At 34.7% G+C, this 19289-nt stretch overlaps 1 protein-coding gene across 15 annotated transcripts in view; it reads right to left on the reverse strand.

Annotated features, from left to right (window-relative positions):
• Positions 1 to 19289, reverse strand: part of WNK1 (WNK lysine deficient protein kinase 1) — a 160482-nt gene that overhangs the window by 73044 nt on the left and 68149 nt on the right. For all 15 annotated transcript variants that reach the window (XM_027073991.2, XM_053225658.1, XM_027073990.2 and 12 more), the window contains exons 2-3: positions 16192 to 16364; positions 1932 to 2152 (exon numbers count right to left, since the gene is read on the reverse strand). In XM_027073991.2, coding sequence (XP_026929792.1) covers positions 1932 to 2152; positions 16192 to 16364 — 394 coding nt within the window. The remainder of the gene's footprint in view (positions 1 to 1931; positions 2153 to 16191; positions 16365 to 19289) is intronic.

The following is a 19289-nucleotide window of genomic DNA, read 5'->3' on the forward strand; positions in this document are numbered from 1 at the left end:
CCTTTCTTCACAGACTTACCATACCACCTGCAGTACACAAATAAGCCTACTGCATATAAAGAAATATAGTAAGGGACATTTTACAGGCAAAAACCAAACACACACAAATAGAGAACTTAAATACAGACTGAGTTATGAGCATAGCACGTGTGATTCCATAGACCAGGTTTTCTAATGTTTCCAAAGAAATTAATTCTGGGTACTTCAAATTATAGGATATTTCCAAGAACAGGCTTACACACAATGATTTAAGCAAAATAGGAAAAAAAAAAACACCTCTCCCAGGTTAGAGATTTTTAAGGTGCTAAAAAGTCAAAGAAATAAATGTTTCCTTTTCCTATAACAAGACAAAAAAGGAAATTCAGCTTTAAATAACTTTCCCAATTCTTCTTGTTAATCTGTATTAAGAAAATTTAAAAACAGGGGTGCCTGGGTAGCTTAGTCGGTGAAGCGTCCAGCTTCAGCTCAGGTCATGATCTCACGGTCCCGTGAGTTCAAGCCCCGTGTTGGGCTCTGTGCTGGCAGCTCAGAGCCTGGAGCCTGCTTCGAATTCTGTGTCTCCCTCTCTCTCTGCCCCTGCTCATGGCTCTGTCTCTCTCTGTCTCAAAAATAAATTAAAAAAAAAAAAAAAATCAAAAGAAATTAAAAAAAAAATTTAAAAAACAGCATTCCTAATCCAAGTCACATAATATTCTATTTTTTTTTTTTAATGTTTACTTATTTTTGAGAGAGAAAGAGACTGACTGACTTAGTGTGAGCAGGGAAGGGGCAAAGAAAGAGGGAGACACAGACTCCAAAGCAGGCTCCAGGCTCTGAACTGTTAGCAGAGAGCCAGGCATGGGGCTCTAATTCATGAACTGGGTGATCATGACCTCAGCTGAAGTCAGACACACTTAACTGACTGAGCCACCTGGGTACCCCTCTAAAGAGAACACTATTTGATAAGAATGTATACATTCCTGGTGTTATATAGTTTTCTTATTAACACGTAAAATTCTAGCCCACTTAAAAATGAATGGTTTCTCTGTTGTTGCCATCTTTGAGAGGGAGAATAAAGTATATGTGATTTCAAGTGTTCAAACTGTCATGTCCTCTTCAGAGAGTGAAAGCTTACCAAAATAGTAAGCATTAAATTATTTTCCCAGCTGCAACTCTCTAACATGTAGTTGAAAGTCTGAAAGGACAGCCTTGTTCTTTAGATCAGTGATTCTTAACAAGAGGGGACAATTTTGTTACCAGGGGACATTTTGCAATGTCCTGAGACATTTTTGGTTTTAACAACTGGCTGGTGGGGTTGGGGGGGGGAGATGAGTTTAAAGGGGGTGTGGTGTGCTCCTGGCATCATCCAAATAAGCTTACAATGAACAAGAAAGCCCTTACAACAAAGAACTATCCAACCCCAAATACTACTAAGGTTGAAAAAAAGTCTCGTTTCAGATATATCTTCTGAAGCTAGCTATAAGAAAATAATTGAGAAAACCAAGCTTTCAGAACTCTTATTTTCACATTTTAAAATAACGTCTTAATAGGTACTTTGGAATAATAATATATATCTAATACTTTTTTTTAGAAACTAAACTGCATATAAATTCAGTTTCCTTTATAGGAAAGTAACTATATTTATTACATACATAATTATATAATACTAAGTATCAACAGGATAACCCAGTAAGATTGATAGTTACATAAGGTTTTATCAACAAAGTTCACGTTACTTCACATAATTTTACAAAACATCGTTAGTCTTCAAGATGATTCCAGAAGCATACAGAGAACTCCACATCTCATAAGTAGAAACGATCACTTCCTGAGTTCAAGCTATGAATTTCTGAAAGTTTATTTCACATAATAAAAGCTCCGAGAGGGTCAAGTTTCTAAATAAAAGGAATATCAGAAACCCAGCTAGGATGCAAGGTACACCTGAAACATACCTATCACACTCTTGGCAAAAGAAGCCCGCTTCAGAGTTGCCAGACCTAGGTCTCCAATCTTGACTGAGCCTGTAGGGCCAGTGATAAAGATGTTGTCACACTTAAGATCTCGGTGAATAATAGGCGGAGTTCGGGTATGAAGAAACTGAAGTCCTTTTAGGATCTGACGGCACCAGCTTCTTAGAACTTTGATCTTCATCACCTTAAACCTTTTCAGATACCTAGAGAAGGCAAAGTATACCAAACAGGTTATCAATGATACGAGGTTGCTGCTTTGAAGAATTCCATTAAATTCTAACATATCTGAGATGGTAGTATCAAATTTACAATATTAAGATTCAGTAACCTTAAAGGTTAGTGATACTTTTAGCAAAGTTAAAGGGGAAAGGATGATAATAAGTGGTTGGTAAATGAATTCTAATAACAAAGCACAAAAAAATGAATTCCTTAAAATTGGGTCACTACTAAAATAACTTAAAAGTTAAGAGGTAGAAAAATAAACAACACATATAAAAATAAAAAATAAAAGTTAAGGGGTAGAGTTTGACTTCTGGTAAATGGTGGAATAATTCTTACTAGACACAGATATAATTATAAACTGTAGTAAAAATATACAAAAAACAACTACCTCAAGGCTCTGGAGAGCAATCAAAATCTGGCATAAATTGGAAGGGAGTTCATATTAGGGAAAAAAGAAAGCACTGCTTGAGTTTCTATTTTCTAAATCTCCTCAGCTGAGGAAAGGCTCCTGCCTGACTGTAGGTCAGCTCAAATCTAAATAGAAGCCTACAGCCTTATTAGCTGAGGAATGGAGGACAGAGTTCAAGATGACCATAGCAGCTAGAACAGTGCTATCCAACAGAACTTTCTATCATGATAGTCTGCTTAATATAGTATTCACTAAATAAATGTGAATATACTTAAATATAAATTAATTAAAATTAAAAATTCTATTTTTCAGCTGCACTAGCCACATTTCAAGTGCTCAACAGCCACATGTGTCAAGTGGTTACCATTTGGATAGTACAGATATAAAACATTTTCATCACCACAGAGAGTTCCAGTGGACAGGACAGAGAAGTGTGATACTGAAGAGAAGCTCCAAATCCTGCATATTCATTCTGCCCAAATCTCTGGTTGACCTCTGAAATATGTATATGTGGAGCAGCAGATTGAAAGCAGCCCAGCTAATGCTAAACGAATGGAACAGAGATTTCTGATGCTACTCACTGAGGGAAAGATAAAGTTTCTGGATTGGCTTTTTTTCTGAAAATATTCAGGAAAAGTATGAAGATATAAAAGATTACATTAGCCTCATGCTATCTTTAAAATACGTATGGCTAATTAAAGGACAATTTATAACACTGTATTATAGGTTCTATAGAATATGTGAATATAGCATACATAAAAATTATATAGCATAAAAAACAAGTATTAGGGATAATTGAAACTTTATCTGTGTAAGGTTCCTTTACTTTACATGAAATTGTACAGTATCAACCCAAAGTTTATTGTGAAAAGTTACAGATATAAACACAATCTCCACAGCAACTGTTTTAAAACACACACACACACACACACACACACACACACACACACACACACACAGGTTTTAACTAAAAAGCTAATACAGGAACTAAAATGAAATTCTACTTCACTTGGATGAGGTAATCAAAGAAATCTAATGGTGAAAGTTGGTTTTATAGTTTAAACAAATATTGAAACATAGTTACCTCTGGAGGGTGAGGAAGGGCTACCTAGGAAGAGCCATAAGAGCATTTACTAAGATAATAAGAATGTTCTATAACTTAATAGTTTTTACTGCATGAGTGAATGCTTTTGTCAAAACTCACAGAATGATACCACTGTTACACTTTTCACTGTACTCAAATTTCACTGTAAGGAAAAACAAAGCATATAAATACAGTATGAGAACTCTAATGAAATGAGCACTTAAGTGTTTACATGTGAAATATTACTGATGCAACAACTTATTCTGGAATGAACAAAATTAAGATAGGGGAATAATCAGATGGACATATGTGGTAAAGTAAACACGGCAAGTTAATAAACTACAGAATCTAGGGAGTGAATAGGTGTGTTCATTGTGTAATTCTTTCAACTTTTCTGTATAACTGAAAAATTGTTTAATAAAATTTTGGGGATAAGTTGAGTCTGTATCATTTATAAAATGATCAAGTATATAAAATATAATACGTAACTATATCTTAACCTTGTATCTCTTAACTTCATTAAATTTGTTTAGAATCACTGGAATTTTCTATGTAAACAATTACATAATCTGCAATCAAGGGCAATGGTATTATTTCTTCCTTTCCAATCTTTATGCCCGTAATACTAGTTTTCCCTATATTTATGCTTTATTGCAGTGGGTGGGCCTCTAAAACCACAGTGAATGTAAGTGGTTAAAAAAAGCATTCTTGCTTTGTTCCTCATCTCAGGGGAAACAGTTAAGCTCAACATTAGCTATAGGCTTTTTGGTGGAAGTTGTTTCTCAGTTTGAAGAAGTTCCCCACTATTCCTAGTTTGAATAAGAGTTTTTAGCCACAGATAGATACTGAATTGTCAAATACTTTTACACATATTTTAAAATGATCACATGAATTTTCTCCTTTATTCTGTTAATGTGGTGAATAACATTGATTAATTCAATGTTAAACCAACTTTGTGATACCCTCTTTGATTTTGATATATTGGATTGCTGGATCCAATCTGCTATTATTTTGTAAAGGATCTTTGCATTGATATTCATGAAGGAGATTGCTCTTTAAAAATTTCTTTTTCAAGGGAGCCTGGGTGACTCAGTCGTTTAGTGACCAACTACGGCTCAGGTCATGATCTCACGGTTCCTGAGTATAAGCCCTGCATCCAGCTCTATGCTGTCAGCGCAGTGGCCACTTCCCACTTCAGATCCTCTGTCTCCCTCTCTCTCTGGCCCTCCCCCGTGCACTCTGTCTCTCAAAAATAAGTAAACATTTGAAAAAAAAATTAGAAAAAAATTTCTTTTCCTATGTATCAAGTTTTTGAGAAAATTCAACACAGTGGATTTCCCATTTTAAGACAAAATGCACATAATACATACCATTTAACTAATTAATTATTTGAGAGAGAATGCACGTCCGAGTCGGGGAAAGGGGAAGAGGGACAGAGAGTATTTTTTTTAAAAAATATTTTTTAAATGTTTCTTTTTTGAGAGGGGGGGCAGAGATAGAGGGAGACAAAGAATCTGAAGCCAGAGCCAGGCTCTGAGCTGTTAGAACAGAGGCTGATGCAGGGCTGGAACTCACCAACAGCAAGATCATGACCAGAGCTAAAGTCAGATGCTTAACTGACTGAGCTACCTAGGCTCCCTTAAGAGGGAGAATATCTTTTTTTTTTTTTTAATTTTTATTTATTTTTCAGACAGACAGACAGACAGACAGACACAGAGTGCAAGTGAGGGAGGGACAGAGAGAGAGGGAAACACAGAATCTGAAGCAGGCTCCAGGCTCTGGGCTGTCAGCACAGAGCCCAACCCGCGGCTTGAACCCACAAACCATGAGACCGTGACCTGAGCCAATGCCCAACTGACTGAACCACCCAGGTGTCCCAAGAGAGAGTATCTTAAGCAGGCTCCACACTCAGTGCAGATCCCGTGACCCTGGATCATGACCTGAGAAGACATCAAGAGTCAGACACTCAACTGACTGAGCCACCCAGACACCCCAATATTTACCATTTTACAGTGATACTAAGTAATTCATACTATTAGAAAATCATCACCACCATCTATCTCCAGAACTCTTTTCATCTTAAAAACTGAAACTTTATACCCATTAAACAGTAATTCCCAAAAACCTTCCCCATTTGGGCTCTGGCAACTATCATTCCACTTTGTGTTTCTATGAATTTGACTACTCTAGGTAACTCATAAAGTGAAATCAAACAGTATATCTGTATGTGACTTTCTGTGACTGGCTTATTTCACGTCACACAACGCCCTCAAGGTTCACTTGTATTACAGCATATGTTAGAACTTCCTTACCATTTAAGGCTAAAAAATATTCCACTGTACATATATACCACATTTTGATTATCCATTCTTTCCTTAATGGACCCTTGGGCTGCTTCTACCTTTTAGCTACTGTGAATAATGCTGCTATAAATATGAGTATACAAATATCTCTTTGAGACTCTGCTTTCATTCTTTTAGGTATAAACCCACAAGTGAAAGTGTTAGATCTTAAGGTAATTAAGTAGAAATATTATTGACATATAACATTATATTTATCTCAGATGTATAACATAATGATTGATTTCAAGATGATTGGTATATACTGCAAAATGGTCACCACGATAAGTCTAGTTAACATCTATCACCACACAGATATTTTTTCTTATGAGAACTTTTAAGATTTACTCTCTTAGCAACTTTCAAATACATAATAGAGCATTATTAACTATAGTCACTATGCTGTACATTACATCCCCAAAACTTATTTTATAACTAAAAGCTTGTACCTTTTGACCACCGTCACCCATTATACACATTCCACTTCCATCCTTGCACCTATGGCAATCACCAATCTGTTCTCTGTATTTATGAGTTTGGTTTTTGTTGTTGGGTATTTTATTTTTCATTTTTCTTAGATTCACATAGAAGTGAGATCATATAGTATTTGTCTTTATCTGACTTCTTTAACTTAGCATAATGCTTTCCAAGTCCATCCACAATGTTACAAATGGCAAAATTTTCTTTTTTATGGATGAATAATATAATAATCTATTGTATATACAGATTGTGTACATACATGCATACACACACACCACCTCTTCTTTATCCATTCATCCATTGATGGACACTTAGGTTACTTCCATGGCTTGGCTGCTGTAAATAAAGCTGTTATGAGCACGGGGTACATATATCTTTTCAAATTAGTGTCTTCATTTTCTTCAGATAAATACCCATAAGTCAAACTGCTGGATCATATGGTAGTTCTATTTTTAAATTTTTGAGGAACCCCATACTGTTTTCCATAATGGCTACATCAATTTATATGTCTACCAACAATGCACAATGGTACCCTTTTCTCCACATTCTTGCCAACACTTGTTTTGTCTTTTTGATACTAGCCATTCTAACAGGTATGAATCAGGTGGTATCTCATTGTGATTTTGATTTGTGTTTCCCTAATAACTAGTGGTGGTGAGCATCTTTTTCATGTGTTTCTTGGCCAATTTGTATATCTTTTTTAGTGAAATGTCTATCCAGGTCCTTTGCCCATTTTTGAATAGGATTGTTTGCTGTGTTTAATGTTGTCGAGTTTTAAGAATTCTCTGTATATTCTAGACATTAATCCCTTTTGAGTTAAATGATTTGCAAATATCTTCTTCTATTCTGTGAATTCTCTTTTTACTCTATCGATAATATCAGTGTACAGAAATTTTTAATTTTCATGAAGTTCAATTTTAAACATACTGGATTTTAGGGATGCCTGGGTGGCTCAGTTGGCTGAACATCCAACTTCGGCTCAGGTCATGATCTTGAGGTTGGTGAGTTTGAGTCCCACGTCAGGCTTTGTACTGACAGCGTGGAGCCTGGAGCCTGCTTCGGATTCTGTGTCTCCCTCTCTCTCTACCCCTCCCCCACTAGTGCCATCTCTTGTTCTCTCTCTCGCTCTCTCTTTAAAAAATAAACATTAAAATTTTTTTTAAACATTCTGGATTTTAAAACCTTCGATATGGCATACATTTCAGGCAATGTTAATAACCAAGTCACTTCCACTTCTAGTGGAGACTATTAAGTTTTCTTTTTACATTTAATTCAATCAACATATACATATAATTAAAATAAAACTACACATATACAGTAAAATTACACATACACAGTAAAACCTTTGTGAGTATATTTTGTTCTGGAAACATGCTGGTAGTCCAAAGCACTTGTGTATCAAAGCTAACTTCAAGAACCACTGGATCAGTTGTGATCAAGCATCACATACAACTCGTATTACAAGACATCAGTTGCTTCTCAAGTTAAAATTTATTAGAAATGTTTGCTCGTCTTGCAGAACACTCACAGAACAAGTTACTCACAATCCAAGGTTTTACTGTACTTTAAGTCACTTTTTGTTTTTAGAAACCTTTCTACAGAAATAAATAAGGACATAGGTATACACATGATTACCGCAGCACTATTTGAAAGGGAAGATTGTGGACAAGAAGAGATCCAATTTTCCCATACAACTATAAACGGGACATTTCTAAACCCAGAAAAGCTAAATATGACAATGAGAAGTGGTGCTAAAGCTAGGGATATTAGTTAAGTACCACCTTAACCAATAAGAAAAAAGTGACAACCAAATATCATCAGTGCAGAAGATTGACTGACTGACTGAATAAAGGCTCACCCTGATAACAGAATCTCCAAGTCCTTCATTATGGCTGACGCATGCCCAATCACCTTGAAGAGAAGCCTAGCAGTTGAAAAGTCCTGCCCTCATAACCATAGCTCCTAATCAGCTTTTCAAAGCTGAATTATTTAATATAAACTGACAACCAACTCATGGTTAAATAGGGTTAATTATGGTATCCATCCTAAAAAATTGGAAGACTAAATACTAAGAACAATGGCTGCTAAATACTAGAGTACAGGAAATTTTAGCTCAACAGAGAATACCAATAAAGACATTATTAAAAAGACCCAAGCAGAAGTCTGAAAAATGAAATAACTGAAATGAAAAATTCACTAAAAGGTTTCAACAACAGATAGAACAAGCAGAAGAAAGAACATGCAAACCTGAAAATATGTCAATTGAAATTATGTAGTCTGAGGAGCAGAAAGAAAAGAAAAACAAAGAAAACTCAATAGAGCCTAAGAGTCCTGTGGGATACCACCAAGCTGATCAACATGCATAATTGGAGCCCCAAATAAGAAAGGAGAAAGAGTATGTGATAAAATAATGGCCACACACTTTCTAAATTTGCTAAAAGACATGATTCTACCTAAGAAGCTCAACAAACTCCATGAAGGATGCAGAGATTCACACTGATATATTACACTCAACCTGCTGAAAGCCAAAGCCAGAGAGAATCTTGAAAGCAAGAGAGAAGCAACTCATCATGATCAAGAGATCCTCAACAAGACTATCATCCAACTTATCGGCAGAAACTATGGAGGCTAGAAAGCAGAAGAATGACATATTTAAAGTGCTGAAAGGAGTTTTCCAACCATCAACCAAGAATTTTGTATCTAGCACAAGTATCCTTCAAAAATGAAGGCAATATTAAGACATGCCCAGATAAATAAAAGCTGGGGTGCCTGTTGTGAGAACACCTGCTCTACAGGAAATGCAAAGCAAGTTCTTGAGGCTAAAACAAAAGGGCACTGGACAGTAACTTGAAGCTTTAGGAAGAAATAAAATCTCTGGTAAAGGTAAATACATCGCTAAATATAAAAACCAGTATTAACGTATTTTTGGTTTGTAACTCCTTTGTTCATTTCCTACATGATTTAAAAGGCGAACACATAAATCACTAATTATAAATCTGAATTAATGGGAACACAATGAATAAAGATGCAATTTGTATCTTTGCAAAATCTACAAAAACACAAAAGAGGTGCACAGCTGTACAGGAGCAAAGATTCTGAAGCTACTGAAGCTAAGTTGGTAACATTTCAAACAAGACTGTTTGTGGTGTTCATTGTAATTCCTAAGGTAACCACTAGAAAATATCTAAAAAACATGTACAAAGGAAATGAGAAGAATATTAAAATGGTACAATAAAAAAAATCAATTAATAAAAACAGCAACAGAGACAAGGAACAAAAAAGGTATTAAAATATACCAAAAAATTAGCAAAATTGCTTCCTTATCACTAATTCCTTCAAGTATAAATGGACTGCATTTTCTAATCAAAAGACAGAGATGGCACAATGGAGATATACGATTCAACCATATGCTGTCTCAACAGACTCACTTTAGATTCAAAGACCCACCCAGAAAATGAAAGGACAGAAAAAGATATTCCATGCAAACAGTAACCAAGAGTGAGGTGGCAATGTTAGTATCAGATAAAATAGACAAAATAAAAAACTGATACAGGAGATAAAGAATATTATATATTGGTAAAAGGTCAATTTCTCAAGAAGATTATAACAATTATAAACATAATACACAAACAGAGCTCCTAAATACACCAAGCAAATATAGACAGAACTGAAAGGAGGAGTACACAGTTCTATATAGCAATAGTTGGAGACTTCAATAGCCTACTTTCAAAAACAGGTAAAGCATCTAGACAGAAGACCATTAAGGCAGTAAAGGACTTGAACAACACTATAAAACCACCTAGACATAACAGAAACATATGGAACATGACACCCAACAACAGTTGAATATATATTCTTCTCAAGAACACATGGAACATTCCCTCAAGAAACCTCCCAACAAAGGAAAGTCCAGGACTACATGGTTTCATTGTTGAGTTCTACCAAACATTTAAAGGAAAAAGGCTAATCCTTCTCAAACTCTTCCAAAAAGTAGAAAAGGAGGAAACACTTACGTCATTCAATGAGGCCAGTACAGCCCTGATAGCAAAGACACCACAAGAAAACTACATGCCAATATCTCTTATGAATATAGATGCAAAAGTCATCAAGAAAACATTACCTAACTGAATCCAACAGCACAGTAAAAGGATTATACACCATGACCGCATGGAATTTATCCATGTGCAATTTATCCATGAAATGGAAGTATCTCTCAATTTTAGAAAAAAATCAGTCAGCATGATATACTTCATTAATAGAACAAAGGGGGAAAAAAAACTATGATCATCTCAACTTATGCAGAAAAAGCATTAGACAAAATCCAGTATCTTTCTATGATAAAAATACTCAGACTAGGAATAAGGAAAAAACATGACAGAAAAATTATGAAAAACCCAAAGCTTATATCATACTTAATGGTGAAACACTGAAAGCTTTCCCAGTAAGATTAGGAATAAGACAAGGATAACCACTGTTACTCAACATTGTACTAGAAATTCTAGCCAGAGCAATTAAGCAAGATAAAGAAATAAAAGTATTCAAATTAGAAGAGAAGTAAAACTATTATTTATAGATGCCAACATCCTATATATAGAAAATCCCAAAGAACGAACACACATACTCTCGCCCCCAACCCACACAACTAGAGTTAATAACAGAATTCATCAAAGTTGCAAGAGCGCAAGATCAACATGCACAAATGAGTTGTGTTCTATATACCAACAATTAACAACCTATACAGGAAATTAAAAAAACAATTTCATTTGCAACAGCATCCAAAAGAATAAAATACCTAGGCATAAATTTAACCAACAAAGCAAAGGACTTAAACATTGGAAACTAGAAAAAAACCATTGAAAAACTAAATAAAATGTAAAAATATCTCATGTTCATGGGTTGGAAAACTTAATATAGTTAATGACAATACTACCCAAAGTGGCCTACAGATTCAACGTATCTATAACTGTATTTGACAATCAAAATTCTATCAGCCTTTTTGCAGAAATGGAAAAATAATTCTCAAGTTCACATGGAATTGCAAGGGGCCCCAAATAGCCAAAACAATATTGAAAAAGTGGAACAAAATTGGAGAACTCACACTTCTGAATTTGAAAACATATTACAAAAGCTACAGTAATCAAAACAGTGTGATACTGTTATAGGGACAGATATGTAGACCAAAAGAATAGCATCAAGAGTCCAGAAATAAACCCATAGATCTATAGTTCAAGGATTTTTGACAGGAGTACAAGGCCATTCAATAGGGAAAGAATAGTCTCTTCAACAAAATGGTGCTAGATAACTGGACATCCCTGTGCAATAGAATTAAGTTGGATCCCACACTGCACGCAAAAATTTACTTAAAATTAAAACTACAACCTAAATATAAGAGACAAACCTGTAGAAGTTTTAGAAGAAAACTTAGGGATAAATCTGCATGACCCTGGTTTTGGCAACAGATTCTTAGATAGAACACCAAAAGTACAAACAAGAAAAAACAAGTTGGACTTCATCAACATTAACTTTGTATGTCACAGGACATTATCAAGGAAGTAAAAATATAACCTATAGAATGGGAGACAATATTTGCAAATCATGTACTGAGAAAGGTTTAGTTTACAGAATAAAGAACTCTTACAACAATAAAAAAAAAAAAATTTAAAATGGGCAAAGGACTTGAATAGACATTTGTCCAAAGATAAATAGCCAACATGCACATGACAAGATGCTCAATGAGATACCATGTCACACCTGGTAGGATGGCTATGAAAATACATACATACATACATACATACATACATACATACATACAAACATACAAAACACAAGTGTTGGCAAGGATATGGAGAAACTGAAACTCTTATACATTGTTGGTGGGAATGTGAAACAGTTCAGCTGCTGTGAAAAATCGTTTGGTGGTTCCTTAAAAAATTAAACATAGAATTACCATGACTCAGCAATTCCACTTGTAGTCATACACCCAAAAGAAATGAAAACATATACTCAAAAACTTATACACACGTTTTATAGCAGTATTATTCACGATAGCCAAAGGTGGAAACAGATCAAATGGATAAACAAATTTGTGGTATATCCATGAAACAAAATGTTATGTAGTCATAAAAAGGAATAAAATACTGATACATGCTACATCACGAACCTTGAAAACATTATGCTAAGTTAAAGAAGCCAAACACAAAAGACCCCATTATTTTATGATTCCATTTATATGAAATATCTTGATCAGATAAAACCAGAGACAGAAAGCAGTCAGTGGTTGCCAAGGGCTGGAGTAATGGGTAATGGGTAATCATGTTAATGGGTTTTAGTTTTGCAGGTTTGAAGAGTGCTGGAGAATGGCTGCACAGCAATGTGAATGTACTTAACATTACTGAACTGTACATTTAAAAATGATTAAGATGGGGGGGCGCGCCTGGATGGCTCAGTTGGTTAAGCATCCAACTCTTGATTTTGGCTCAGGCCATGATCCCAGGGTCTTGGGATCAAGCAGTGCATCAGGCTCACAGTGGAGCGTGAGCCTGCTTGGGATATTCTCTCTCTCCTGCTCTCTCTGCTCCTCCCCTGCTCATTCTCCCCCCCCCCCCAAAACTAAATGAATAAACTTAAAAAAAAGAGAACCCCAAGCAGCCTCTGTGCTGTCAGCACAGAGCCTGACACAGGGCTCGAACCCATGAAGTATGAGATCATAACCTGGGCTGAATTCAAGAGCTGGACACTCAACCAACTAAGCTACCCAGGCATTCCAATGATTTATTCTTATTTCTAGAAGTCTTTGGATCTTTTCTAATTATGCCTGAGCTTTCTTTTCTTTCTTTTTTTAAAGTAATCTCTATGCCCAACATGGGACTCAAATTCATAATCCCAAGAGATTAAGAGTTGCGTGCTCTACTGACAGAGCCAACCAGGTGCCCCTGCTTGAACTTTTTTGATGTAGTTATATTCCTTCACTATGGTTTCTAATCATTATGGTTTCTCTCCTTTTATCACTTTATTTACTTGTATATACTTACATATACCTTTAGTGACATCTTTTTGTACTTATAAGCTTATTTTGTATTCACTTTCAGAGTTGTCAATAGCATCTTTAATTCCAATGTTATTTTCCAGTTGTATCTGATCATCATATTACTGTGTGTGATTTGTAATTTGTGAGGTCACCTTCACTGGGGGCTGTTTTATCCACGTACATAATGACCAATGAAATGCTGAAAATGTCCCTCGGAGTTTTCATTGGATTCTGGACCAATTAGAATCTTCATTCCTTGATTTGTGATCCCTGCACCAAGCTGGTAGTCTACATTTATATTATAGAGCCATCTACACATGACCTAAACTGAGATTTCTGGTTTTTTTCATAGGGACTCCCCCTCTTATCCTAAGTGCTGGGCAGAGGGGCAAAATTCCTTGTAGCTTTCACTGGCTGGGGTGAAGAGTTCTCCCTTTTTATTAATAATTCAGGTTTTTGACACAAGCTAAGTTCAAGTTCCCCTCTCTACTGAGTTCTAAGGCCTTTTGTCCTGGCATGGACAATAAAACTCTTAGTATCCAAACCTCAAGCCCTATATATGATGTGAAAACCCAACAGACTGCCAAAACATTGGTTACTGTTTAGGTCTTTAGTTACCTCCACTTGTCCTTTCATCTGGAGGTCACTCTTTCTTTCTTTAAAAACTTGGGTATGTACTGAAAAAGCTTTTATTATATTCCACATTTTAGTTTGTTGATGGTGGTGGGGGGGGTGGAATTCCAAAGAAGCTTAGTCTATGTTACCCAAAGCCTTTCAATAAACTTTTTAAAACAAATAAACTGTTATAGAGTACTCCTGTAGGGTATGCCTGACAGACTACTGACAGTCCATTAATATGTCCAAACTGGTGAAAAGAATCTCAAGATGAAGATATACACACAAACTACTACTACCACACAATTTCCCTCAATTCATTCAAATACTTACCAAGTTTAAAGCATAGTGCTAGGGAGCACAGTCTAGTGAAAGAAAAAGACATCTGGATAACAAGAAGCTTGGATGACTAGGGTAAAGATGTTGCCATAAATACTTGAGAAGCTGGGTGTGGAAACTAGAATTTGCTAGGGGGAAATAATTTGTTGGCTTTTCAATGTGTTAATCTTAAGCATCCAAGAACACATGCAAGTGACTACATTCAGAAAATATAAAACTATGTTTCAAAGACCTGTGATGAATCAGCTCAGTAGTATTAACTAAAGAAAAGTAGTCAGAAATTAATACATACTAAAGAGACAATTAAAAAAAATCTGTATCTGGGGCACCTGGGTGGCTCAGTCAGTTAAGCGTCCAACTCTTAGTTTCAGCTCAGGTCATGATCTCATGGTTTATGAGTTTGAGCCCCACTTCGGGCTCTGTGCACTGACAGCATGCTGACAGCATGGAGCTTGCTTGGGATTCTCTCTCTCTGCCCCTCCCTGGCTTGCTCTCCCTCTCTCCCTCTCTCTCAAGATAAATAAACTTAAACAAACAAACAAAAAAAGACACTTAAAAAAAATCCAATTCCTTCACAATAAAAAAATTTAAACCATATAATTTATACTACAGTTTACCCTTGAATAATATAGGTTTGAACATTGCAGGTCTACTTATATGCAGATTTTTACAGTATAGCACTGTAAATGTATTTTCTCATAATTTTATTTTCTCTAGCTTATTTTATTATAAGAATACAGTAAATAAGGGGTGCTTGGGTGGCTCAGTTGGTTAAGCGTCTGACTTCGGTTCAGGTCACAATTTCACAGTTCATGAGTTCGAGCCCCACACTGGGCTGTCAGCATGGAGCCCACTTTGGATCCTCTGTCCCCTTCTCTCTCTGCCCCTCCCCTGCTTGTGCTCTCTCTCAAAAATAAACATAAAAAAAAAAAGAATATAGTAAATAATACATATCATATACGAATATGTGTTAATCAACTGTTTATGTTATCAGTAAGGCTTCCAGTAGGCTGGAACAGTAGGCCATTAAGTAATTGTTTGGAGGATTCAAAAGTTATACTCAGATTTTCAACTACATGGAGGGTGAGTACCCCTAATTTCCATGCTGTTCAAGGGTCGTTTGTACTTTCCTCTCTGAGTGAGGAAAACACCTGTGATTCCCAAAGGCTAAACTCCAACTCTTTAAAACTCTGTAATAGGGAACAAGAAATTTCTGCATTTGACCTGTTTTCCTGAAAGAAATGATGAGTCTAGCTGTTTGGGCATTAATTTCTAATACTATAACAAATGAAACTAGTGATAACTGCTACAGCACAATTTGCATTTGACATAATAGTTGCAGATATGCAGCAAAAACTGTACAAGGTGATAAAAATAAATGGAGAAGTCCTCTCAATAAGCTTCAACCTCATTTTAACCACTAGAGGGCTACCTTGCCATTTGATTTCGCAATCCCTTAGCCATTCAATTTTAGAACCCCAAATCAACAGGGTTTAAAATAACTAGGTTTATTCTGTAATAACTTCTCATTTTAATATTACTACTGAATAATTATCAAATCATTTTATACACCAGAGGACTTTGTGGGCAAGAAAATGTGCTAATAACAGTTGGAAGGATTGTTCCCTCCATGGTACACTGGGTGACAAAAAGCAGGACTGATAAAATAGGAAAATTCAAGTTCTTTCGTACTTCTTGGTCAATTTTGATAATATTGATAGACTTACGTTTTAAGTGTTCCAGATGTCATTAGTTCAGTCACCAAAACAATGCACTTCTTCCCTTTTACTGTGGACTCCCAGGAATCATAGAATCGAACAATATTGGGATGCTGAAGGCCCTTTAACATTTCTGCCTCTTCTTTAAATCTCTGCCTCTCAGACTTTGTTAATTTTCGATCCTAAAATCAAGAACCAGAACAGAACGTGGTTTAAAATAACAAAACACGAAGTCACACAGTTAAATTTAAATGCTGTTAGGAGTACACTATCATGATGAGTACTGAGAAAGGTATAATTGTTGAATCATACAGCATACCCGAAACTAATATAGCACTATGTTAATTATACTTGGATAAAAATAAAATAGTTCAAATAGAAAAACACACAAAAATAATTTTAAATGCTAAATGTGTACTAAATTATGATGATCGATACTGTTTCAAACAGGAACACTACAGTTGCTAAAGACCAATAATTTCTTTAGCCTTTCAGCAGTATGACAATAGGCTAAAGTATCTTTAAGAAAACTAGATTATAATGTCATGCTTGAGATTACTTCAGCATCTTTATTGTTAATGTATGCCTCAGAGATGGTCTCATTTTGTAGGTGCAGTTAACTTCCCACTTCTAAAATAAGTCATTTATTGCTAGATATGCAACTTAACAATATGGTATGAGATTTTGGAGGTAAAAAGATCTAAATATAAATTCTAGTTCTGTCTTTGCTTTGATCAGAATTTTCTTTATGAATATATTAATCTACTAGGTATGCTTTATCACATTTAAAGCACCTGGCACTATGTAAGTTAATTCACTTCTCTGAGATGAACTAGGGAAAAACAATTTGTTGATCTTCCCTTGACAAAATCCCAAATAAACAAACTCTGAATTATTCTATATATTAAAACTGAAACTATCTCTGCCATATTAATATTCTATCAAAACATGCAATACATATTTTAACAAAATATTCCAGGCATACAATAATGTGTCCATCACATAAATAAACATTCTAGATATAATTAAAGTCTCCTATGTAACTAGATTGTCCTTCCCCCGTCACTATTCCTTACCCTTTAATAACCACTAGCCTGAATTTGGACATACCATTCCCAAATGGGTATTTACACTTTGTGTTAAAATGTTAAAATTTCATAAAATGATGTTACAGAGTATGTTTTCTTTGAAAGCTTGTTTTCATTCAGTATTGAGATCACCCGGGATGATACACAAGGAGACTACAAGAGATCTACCATATTATTGTAACTTGGCTTTGTTCATTATCACTGTTACAGTTACTCACTATCTAAATATATCACAATTTATATAATCTCCTATTGATTAATCTTTAGACTCTTCCCCATTTTTTGCTACTCAATACTGCAGTGGTGTTACAGTATTAATCTCCCTGGACATACATTAAAGTGTGTGTCTAGGACACAGGTTCTTAACTTATTACAAAGCTACAGCAATCAAAAAAGTGTGGTACTGGCATAAGGACAGATGTATAGACCAAAGGAATAGTGTTGACAGTCCAGAAATAAGCCCATACATCAATTATGAATATATATACCTGAGAGCACTCAGCAATCCTTGTGATTTTTGTCACCAATAGCCCTAGATATTTTGATATCATGTAACAGTGGTTATAGATTATCTCAAAATACCATTTACATCAATCAAATTACTTTGAAATTGACAGCTATTAGATCTTTCAGTTGCTCTTATTAGTATGCACTAATAATGCATACTACATCACATATTTAAAAATTTTTGTAACTATTTCAGTATAATCAGTTTCCATTTTAATCCTATGTATTTTATTATACAGACTTAAAACATTATTCTAGCTTTCAAAAGAGATCTGAGGCACAAAAAAAAAAAAATACTATTAGGATATATGTTTAGAATTAATCATAAGAAATATGCACCTTCAATTTTCATAGGTATCAACAAATTGTTTTTCAAGGGGACTGTACCAAATATACTCTCTTAATAGCATTGTATGAAGGTTTCTGCTGCACAAGGTCACCAGCAATTGGTATTATCAGACATTAATCAATTTGATGGGTATAAACTCACATCCTATTGTTTAGTTTACATTTTGAGAGTCAAAAATAAGTGAGAAAAACTTTTTGTTTCTTTGCAGGCTACTTCATATTCTTCTTCTGTGAGATGTCCAATCATCTCATTTGTTGCTTTCCTTCTTTGTATAAGTTCTCAATATAAATTTGGATACTAATTCTCTATTAATTTTATGTTACAGATATGTTTTCTCAATTTGTGTTTCGTATCTCCACCTTGCTTATGAAGTCTTTTGATTTCAATGTTTGTATTTGACTATAGTTCAATTTATCTTTTACTTTGTGGTAGGTGGGCTTTATGTCTTCAAGTAATTCTTCTAGACACTGAGGCCATATGTTTTTCCTTTTTAAAATATAAATTTGTTTTGTTTGCCACACTTAGGAATTTATTTGTTGAGTAATTTATTTGGTTGGATAAAAGAAGGACTGGCTGTTTTTTTCTATATTAACCAATAACTCAATACTATTGGATGAACAATCCATCCTTTCCATATAAGTGTAATTCTATTTCTGGATTCTATATTCTATTACAATGGTCTGTCTATTCTGCACTAATATCACGCTTTCTTGTTATAGTTTTAAAATAATTCATTTTTTAAAAAAAATAAAAAAAATAAAAAATAATAATTCATTCTTGGTAGAACCACTTCCTATAACACCTTCCTCAATTTTATTTTCTAAATTATCTTAGCTATTTTTTTCTAATAAGACTTTTATTTTTATAATATAGAAATTACAGCATAAACCACCTAAAATATCAGGATATTATCAAGAATTTTAATTAAAGGCATAGAACTTGTAACGACATGGAGATTGTACAGATAATCTGCTCTCCCAACAACTCTTTTTCCCAAGTAGTATATATTAATTAAAAAAATTTTTATTGTACATTTATATACCATAGAAAGTACTATTCTCATCACTCCTCTGATATCAATTATCTTATATATTATTTTTGCCTAATACTTTAGTTCCCTACTATCCTACTACTCTTTAAGACAACATTATAATTACTATTTA

The sequence above is a fragment of the Acinonyx jubatus genome, chromosome B4 (genome assembly GCF_027475565.1).
Source record: "Acinonyx jubatus isolate Ajub_Pintada_27869175 chromosome B4, VMU_Ajub_asm_v1.0, whole genome shotgun sequence".
Lineage (NCBI taxonomy): Eukaryota > Metazoa > Chordata > Mammalia > Carnivora > Felidae > Acinonyx > Acinonyx jubatus.